This window comes from Salvelinus sp. IW2-2015, linkage group LG13, assembly GCF_002910315.2.
Source record: "Salvelinus sp. IW2-2015 linkage group LG13, ASM291031v2, whole genome shotgun sequence".
Lineage (NCBI taxonomy): Eukaryota > Metazoa > Chordata > Actinopteri > Salmoniformes > Salmonidae > Salvelinus > Salvelinus sp. IW2-2015.
This window is the reverse complement of record NC_036853.1, coordinates 43576871-43586137: the sequence shown is the minus strand read 5'-3', so window position 1 is coordinate 43586137 and position 9267 is coordinate 43576871. Positions and strand designations below refer to the sequence as shown.

The following is a 9267-nucleotide window of genomic DNA, read 5'->3' as shown; positions in this document are numbered from 1 at the left end:
CCCGTGTGCATCTGTGATATGAATCAGACATGCCCTAACCAATGAAGAGGGAAGAACCTGTTTAAAAATATCACTGTGTTCACAACAACGACAAAAGAGAAGGATTGATGTTTAATATCTCTCTGCACCATCAGTGTGTTCTAGTCAGTGTGTTGACAGACTGTTAATTAAAAATGTTAAAGGAATGTACGCTTTTGAGCTCCAATATCTATCAAGGCCTTTGTTCTGAGTTTGATTGACTTGGCACTACCCCTTATGACTTTATGGAGATAATTGCCCTATTGCTAACAGACTGTGAGAACTTTTAAGTCCCAAAATAGATATTTTATTAAAGTAACCATGAGAGATACACTCGATTGATGCCCTCTACTTTAGTTTGAGAATCTTTTCAAGTTTGGGGTTNGAGCGATGTGCCGACGACACGTGCTATAAGGACAGCAATGGAAATCTTCCTGGTAGCTGAGTCGTTCCGTCGAAAGGGAAGTCAACAGGCAAAATCTCTGTCTCTTTATGTACCTCTGGTAAAATCCCATCCCTTAAATGCTCTTATTTTTTTACTTGTTGAGGACTCCAATACGTTGAATAAATCCTATCTCCAAGCACTATCTTAGAATATAATAATTTTATTGCACAGTGTGTAATTAAAGATAATAGGGGCATTAAGACCCCACGTCTTGATTTTTGAAGAGAAAGGAGATTTCATCAAACAACAGTGGCATGCACATTTGCCGGGGTGCAAAGATCTGATTGGTTGTCGCAGGTGGTTCCAGAGTATAAATTGACTTTGAGTGAGAAATGGTGTAGTTCATTCTTTCCCACATCAAGACCACTGCTTCACTTGCTCCTGATACCAAGACAAAGGTGAGATTCTAGATTTTAATTTCACAGTATACAGAAACTTATACAGTTTACAGTTTGGGAGAAAGCTTTTGTTTTGCTGTGTTATTATATCACAGACTACTTACGTTACATTATTGAATACTTTTAAGCATATATTTAAGAAACTGCTGCTGAAAATAAATGTTGTTCAGGAAGTAATATTTTTCTCAAAATAAAATGCACCCTTGTTTCAATACCTTTCATTGCCTCACCTTGTGAGGGTAAGGGCACCTTTTTCTAAAAGGTTTTTGAGATTGGAGAACACATTGGTAGGGATCTTATACAATTTCTCCATGCAGAATCTTTCCAGATCATTGATTTCCCCTCGACTTTGTTGCACCGGCTTCGAGGGCATTATCACTTAATTATGGGGCTACTTTTTTTGCGAGAAAACAACATTACTTGTTAACTCTGAGCAATTGTATTACTATGAAAGGATATAATTTCCCAATTTTTTGGAGCATGCGATATTTGTATTTATTTTATACAGTCTTTTTTGCTCATTTTTATCAAGGGTGCCAATAATTTCGGACCTGACCATATATCCTCTGTTTAAGGATCAAGATGATATCTATAGTGCTATTGATGTGCCTGCTGGGCTTCTCCCTGGCTGCTCCAGTAAGTCTCCAAACCCAGACCATGTTGTTTACATTCTAATTGAATCGTTTTATGCTTGAGCTTCAATTGTACGCTGGTGTTCTCTTGATGTTGACATAACTGGACTGGATGATGATGATTATCAAAATGTTGTGTTGTGCCTTGCAGACTCCTGATAGTGGAAGCGATGAGGTAGGTGGATTTCAGTTTCGACATCTCTTAACAACATCATGCAATCATCATGTCACGTCATGGACATGGGAAAGGGGTTTCAATTACCTTAACTACTACCTTAATTACATGTTTGGTTCCACATCTGGTATTTCCCAGCAGGTTGCAGCACATGCCAACGAGGCCCTGAGATGGATGGAGCTCTACAGAATGTATGGTGCCCTCGGACAACTGGTTAGAGGGCAGCCATTTTGTTTCAGATTGAACTTGCACAACATGTTAGACATATAACAACTTTCAATGGAATAAAAAGAAGGTGACAGTAGCCTCGAGTTTAGAGAGACAAACCAGCAACCGGAGGGTTACCAGTTTGAATCCTATTGCTGACGAGGGGGTGGGGGGGTGGGGGGGAGATCTGGCAGCATTGAGACGGCAATGATGCTGGCATCATTATCTCACGTGCCATTTAGCAAGGAACTTAACCCCCTAAACTGCTAATTGGGCCCTGCACCGCAGCTGCCCTCTGCTATAACCTCTCCAACCTAATCTGTTTGAATATGTATGTACATTGGAGGGGTTGGATTAAAAAAAGGCAAAGGCAAATTACTGGACAAGTTTCATTTGAACTAATAAATTAGATGTGTAACTAGGCAAGTCAGTTAAGAACAAATTTCTATTTACAATGAAAGCCTAACAGTGGGTTAACTGCATTGCTCAGGGGAAGAAGGACACATTTTTACCTTATCAGCTGTGGGATTCGATTCAGCAACCTTTTGGTTACTGGCCCAACGCTCTAACCACTAGGCCACCTGCCACCCCTATATATAGAAACTTAATCTCTGCATACATCATGGATGCATTTAAATCGAAAGCATATTACATGTTCAATTTAAATCATTTTGATCTCAGCTATTTAGTTTTAGACTTATGTAGAACATGTTAGACATACGTCACATTGTGAAAGAAGGACATATAACATTATGCCACTGAGGGTAGGCTATACATATGACTGAAACAGTGTTTTTTTATCAAAAGGTTTGACTTTGGTTTTACCACTAGGCTTCCCAAATGCTAAAAAGCCATCGAGAAAGATATACTATCGATTGATAACATATACACTGAGGATACAAAACATGTTCTTTCCATGACATAGATTGACCATGTGAATCCAGGTGAAAGCTATGATCCCTTCCTGATATCACTTGTGAAATCCACTTCAATCAGTGTAGATGAAGGGGAGGAAACAGTTAAAGAAGTATTTTTAAGCCTTGAGATAATTAACACATGGATTGTGCATGTGTGCCGTTCAGAGGGTGAATGGCCAGGACAAAATATTTAAATGCCTTTGAATGGGGTATGATAGTGGGTGCCAGGCGCACCGGTTTGAGTGTGTCAAGAACTGCAACCCTACTGGGTTTTTCACAATCAACAGTTTCCTGTGTATCAAGAATGGTCCACCACCCAAAGGACATCCAGCCAACTTGACATAACTGTGGGAAGCCTTTGAGTCAACATGGGCCAGCATCCCTGTGGAACACTTTTGACAACTTGTAGAGTCCATGCCCCGACTAATTCAGATTGTTTTGAGGACAAAAGTGGGTGCAACTCAATATTAGGAAGGTGTTACTAATGTTTGGCACACTCAGTGTACATATGCAATATCTACATTATCCATCTCTCCAATGCTGTAGTGTTTCGCTCTCCTACATATTTAGGCCATTTCCATTTACCAACTCCTCAAACACCCCCACTCAGCAATCCCATAAATAAAGAATCATAATGGAGTAATTAGCTCTGTATATCAACCATATCAGTGATCGTCTAATCAATTGAATTATTTTCTTTCCTCCGAAGGCTGCACCAGCTCAGCCCCCAATGGTAAGTGCTACTTTTAGAAACTCTTTAAAAAACTGTAGATGCATGCTGTAGAAAGATTCTTCTCATAAACATCCCTAGCTTTTCTAACACTTCTCTCACTCCTTGCGAGACTCAAGACTCAATACCCTGTTTTAGAGCTGATAGTGACACCCTAATGTTGTCTGAAAACTCTGATGGACTGAACCATTTGTGGTGTGAACAGTTGAATGACCCTGCTGCAGCCCCTGCTGCCCCAGCTCAAGACCCCAAATTCTTCTACCCACCACCACCAATGAACTCAGATGAAGAGGCCCCAGTGGTGAGCTCATGGTCCTTTAAATCAGCTTGAGTTAATCTGCTAAATTGTTAAAAAGCATCAGTGGGTTTCCTCTCCATCGATCTAAGAGATGAGATAAGAATTACTGTAATATAATGCTTACAAATGTGTTCATTGTGATGTGGGTGTGTGTTCAATCCCTTCTCATGCTCACTATCCCTCTTTCAGCCCCGCTATGGCGGCTATGGCAGATACTATCCCTATCCTGGCCAGGCTGCCCCTGCTGCCCCCGCCGTCCCTCTGAACTCTGACGAGGTTGGAGAGGACGAGGCTGCCGCTGAGGACGAGGCTGCCGCTGAAGCCGAGGCTGAGCCAGCAGTGGGCCACGCAGCTGAGGAACCAGCAGTTGTGGATACCGCCGCCCCAGTAGACCCAGCAGCTGCAGCTGCTGTCGACCCAGCTGTGGATGTGCCTATCGATGTTGTTATACCCGCTGCCGTCGACATCCCTGCCACCATTGACACTGTTGCCACTGACATCATTGTTGTCGATCCCGCTCTCATAGCGCCAATCGACACCACCATGGTGGCTGGGCCTTCAGACCCCACCCTCCCTGTTGTGTAGGCGCCACAGCAACGGTTACCAGCCTGCTCCTGTGTCGAGCCAGGGAGACATTCCCTGTCATAGTCATAGTAACACAAAGGCGGAAACAACAGTGATGGGAAAAGAGCAGGGTAGGAGCAGGTCTATGTTATGGATACTTGAATAGGGACTGAAATGGAATTTGGCAAATACGTGGGATCTCTGTGAACCTCCATATGTGAATGAGCCTGTACTGTCATTGTGCAGTCACAAAAAATATGATGATTCAGTCTTTTCTCTTTGTTCTTTTTTCATTCTTTAAATAAAAATGCCTGTTGAGATACTGCACTTGATGCTCTTTTTTTATCAGCAGAAGAATTAATGTTTTATGATGTGATACTTCACATTACGTTGGAACAAGAGACAAGATGTGTACCCCATTTCAATTGTCCCACTGTCAAACCACGTCCTCCTTAGATAATGTTGCTATCCAGGTCAAAAGTTTCCCGGGAAGCCCAATCTCTCATTCAACCAAAGGAAAAAACGAAGTAATAATTACACTAGCATCGCCGGGCCTTAGCACTTACCAGTAGCCGCCAATGTGCACCTTTGGAATGTCATATATTTTTTTGCAGTCTAATAAATCCAGTTTAATATAGACCATCACAGAGAAATCCATTATTTCATTCAGGCAGGTCTTTAAAAAACACTATCATACTAAAATAGTGTATATCAAAAGAACATACAGTGCCGTGCAAAAGTATTCATCCTCCTTGGCGTTTTTCCTATTTTGTTGCATTACAACCTGGAATTTAAATTGTTTTTTATTTGGATTTCATGTAATGGACATACACAAATTAGTCCAAATTGGTGAAATTATTATTACATTTTTTTAAAGAAATGAAACGTGGTGCGTGCATATGTATTCACCCCCTTTGCTATGAAGACCCTAAATAACATCTGGTGCAACCAATTACCTTCAGAAGTCACATAATTAGTTAGATTGCACACAGGTGGACTTTATTTAAGTGTCACATGATCTGTCACATGATCTCAATATATATTGAGGACCAAGGTGCAGCGTGGTAAGCGTACATTGTCACGACTTCCGCCGAAGTTGGCTCCCCTGCCTGTTCGGGCGGTGCTCGGCGGTCGTCGTCACCGTCCTACTAGCCGCCACCGATCCCTTTTTCGTTTGTCTGGTTGTTTTGTCTGATTAGTTGCACCTGTGTTTTTTTTGGTTTCGTAAATGAGCTTCCCTATATTTAGGAGTTTGACCCGCCCTTGTTTTGTGCGGGATTGTCTCTTGGTTACGTGCGTGTGTTTTGGGTTTTGCAAGTGTTTCTCTGCGCCCTGTATGTTCGGGCTTATCATTTTTGTGAAGTAGTAAAAGGAATATTTTTCCCAAGCGGCTCTCTCTCTGCGTCTGATTCTTTCACCCACCTAGTCCCCCGTGACATACATTTTCTTTATTAAATCAAAATGACGCCGAACAAAACAATAAACACTACAAAAACAAACCTTGAAGCTCAAAGGCTATGTGCACTAAACAAAGTCAACTTCCCACAAAGACAGGTGGGAAAAAAGGCGACCTAAGTATGGTTCCCAATCAGAGACAAAGATTGTCCCTGATTGAGAACCATACCCGGCCAAAACATAGAAATAGAAAATCATAGAAACACAAAACATAGAATGCCCACCCCAACTCACGTCCTGACCAAACCAAAATAGAGACATAAAAAGGATCTCTAAGGTCAGGGCGTGACACAAGATGACTCAATGCTGTAATCGCCACCAAACGTGCTTCTACATGGTATTGACTCGGGTGTGAATACGTACGTAAATTAGATATTTCTGTATTTCCTTGTCAATACATTTGCAAAAATGTCGAAACATTTTATTATGAGGCATTGAGTATAGAGTAATGAGACAAAAATATATTTAATCCATTCTGAATTCAGGCTGTAACACAACAAAATGTGGAATAAGTCAAGGGGTATGAATACTTTCTGAAGGTAGTCTTTATAAATGCGTTTAACTGTTATACCACACTATCTTGTCTCTTCCGAAAAACATATGTTTCTGTTATGAAGTGTGCTTATAATACATGTTATGGAATAATGTTATAATACTTTTTGTAAATTCTGCATAATATAACATAAACATTTAAGAGTATATAAACACATTTAGGCCATTATCACTCTTTAAGTCATGCATAATATGGCTTTATGAAAAATGTTATGCTTTTATCACAAAATGCTAAATTGTTGTGCTAAACTGCCCCACTAAAATGCTATATCACCACTCTGTAAAGTGTTACCTTCAGGGTGTGAATTACGGCAGGAGCCAGGGGGGGCACAGGTCCCCTGAATGAGACATTAGCTCCCCTAAATGCAACAAAAGTCAAACTCTGGGGGCGACATGTGGGGTTCTAAATAATGCTAATTTAACCATTCTCTTATTTGTTTAAAATGCAGTGGTTGTAACGCTCGTCTTCGGTGGAAGGAAGAGTGGACCAAAGCGTAGCGTGGAAAGTGTTCATGATATTTATTTACAAGAAACACTCAAACAAAAATAACAAATCAAAAAACGAAAGCGAAGAGTTCCGTCAGGCACAGACACTAAACAGAAAATAACACCCCACAAAACCCAAACGGAAAATCACAACTTATATATGATCCCCAATCAGAGACAACGATAGACAGCTGCCTCTGATTGGGAACCACACTCGGCAAAACAACAAAGAAATAGATAACATAGATTTTCCCACCCGAGTCACACCCTGACCCAACCAAACATAGAGAATAAAAATGATCTCTAAGGTCAGGGCGTGACAGTGGTAAACATGTTCTACAGTGGTAGGTATAAAAATAAAAGCCTCCTCTTTTTAATGGTTTAAACAATGTATTTCTATGTGGCTGCACAAACCATCTCCCTGTCCACAGCTCTGTCCACTCAGTAGTGTGTTGATTTCAACCTCAGCTAAGCTCCTTTAAACGCATAGACTTTCCTTTGTAGGCTACTTGCTCATTTTTTGCCATGCGCCCTTGATAAAAATTTGACTTTATTCCAATGCATAAGATTTATCCATTATTGTATCAATGTTTGCTGTTTGCTGTCAGCTGTTTGAAGTGCTCATTAATTTGTTTTTCAGGTGCCAGAAGAAGTAGACCATTTATTTAGCTTTATTATTTTCTATCAATATTTGTTTTCTTTCATGGAACTGCTGATGATGGTGGCCAATTTCACTAGTCTGCTATCCTACAGCTAGACACCATGCACATCCAATCCATCCAACATTAATGACAGTACGTCTATAGTTGACTCTTTCGGTTAGAAACATTCAATTTTACAATGGCATAGGCCTGTATTACTTTTTCTGTGCACATGAGAACTGTTTTTTATGGCGAAACATAATGAAATGTTACATAGGCATAGCTACACTTAGGGTACTAGGGGGTATCTATCCCCTTGGGGTAACTGCGCCCCCCCCCCCCTGTCATTCCCATTAAGACCATAAGATGTCACCTAATTATTTACCCAACACTTTACATGGCTGCCACTCCTCTTGCTTAACAAAAATGTCCTCTGTGTCATCACAACCTTTGGAGATATTTCAACAAAACAATGTTGTGCTAAGTTTATTAAAAAAATTAACATTTTGAAAAAGTTGTAGATATATTCCAATGATGTTAGGTCATTCTTTAACTCATAAAATATTTTATAAAAAGACTCTGTGGTGTTATCCTCAGTGAGGTGAGGAAAGGTGAGGTATTGAAAGGTATTGAAAAAAGAGGTGTCAATAATTTTGACGCCTACCTTTTTCCGATTTTATTTGTATTACTTGTTAAACAAAATCTCTTTCTTGGAGCAATTGTATTATGTAGTATAAAATAATATAATTTTTTGCGTAAAATATAGCTCAGTATTTAAATTATTTATTTTATACAGTCATTTTTGCACATCTTTATCAAGGATGTCAATAATGTTGTGTGATGAGTTATGTGAGTGAGTAAAAAAAATGGCTGCAAATGCCAGAGGCTACGTGTGCCTGTGAGCAGGAGTTGTGACAGAGCAAGAGTTTTCCCTTTTGCGCAGATATGGGATATACATTTAAAAATAAACAAATATATAACAAATATATGGTTTTATCTTTTGTCCTATAATGATGGAACGATGCCAAACCTATATCCTAGACAGCCACCTGAGCAATCCACCCACTAAAGAGAAGTCCTTGTCCATTTCCTAGGCTTACTGCAAGTAGCCTATGCAGACAAGACAGAAAGGTGAACGCGGTCAGAGACCCACTAATGCAGCACCGCCTCCTCAAGAGTCTGAGCCTGCCTGGCAGGGTTGGTCCAAAAGCCAAAGCCCCCGGATGGGTGAGCATAATATACAAGTATTTTCTCAAAGCTCCTAATGAGAACCTTGATAACCTCGTACCTAGCTGATGGGAATTCCATTGGAGTACCACCACCCAGGTAGTAGCAGTGCTGTCAACACTGGCTGCAGTAACACATGGGGTGGGAGTCACACTAGCCATTCAGAGAGGGGGCATATTATTGTGGCCCTGGCGACACAGAACAATCAACAGGTTTGACTGCACAGAGGTGCTTCGGAAGATGGGTTACAACGGGAGACAAGCGTGTGTGTGTTGGGGGAAAGGGATGTATCCGAGCTCCATCAACTAGGACTAGATATTGGTTAATCAAATCTTCCCATTCCTGCTCAATTTGGCACGTCTTCTTAAACAGCCAAACTTTATTGACATTCACACATCAAGTCTTCTCTTGAATTGGGCTTGGGGATGGAACAACTGTTGAACATTTGAGTTTGTGGTTGTGTGAGAGTGCATGTGCGTGGGAGTACTGGGGTGAGTAAGTTTATGTTTCTACCTCTGTTGA

General features: G+C 40.7%; 1 protein-coding gene across 3 annotated transcripts; it reads left to right on the top strand.

Moving 5' to 3' along the window:
- The first annotated feature begins 808 nt into the window (after positions 1 to 808).
- Positions 809 to 4709, top strand: enam (enamelin). Of its 3 annotated transcripts, none has more exons than XM_023998516.2 (7): positions 809 to 861; positions 1437 to 1497; positions 1645 to 1668; positions 1810 to 1881; positions 3502 to 3525; positions 3728 to 3823; positions 4010 to 4709. In XM_023998516.2, exons 2-7 carry the CDS (start codon positions 1444 to 1446, stop codon positions 4403 to 4405), a joined length of 666 nt encoding a protein of 221 aa, XP_023854284.1. In that variant the 5' UTR covers positions 809 to 861; positions 1437 to 1443; the 3' UTR covers positions 4406 to 4709. The 3 variants fall into 3 exon arrangements, with proteins under 3 accessions (XP_023854284.1, XP_070302401.1, XP_070302402.1); XM_070446300.1 differs by having other exon boundaries at positions 1807 to 1881; XM_070446301.1 differs by having other exon boundaries at positions 817 to 861; positions 1394 to 1497; positions 1807 to 1881.
- Positions 4710 to 9267: the final 4558 nt, after the last annotated feature.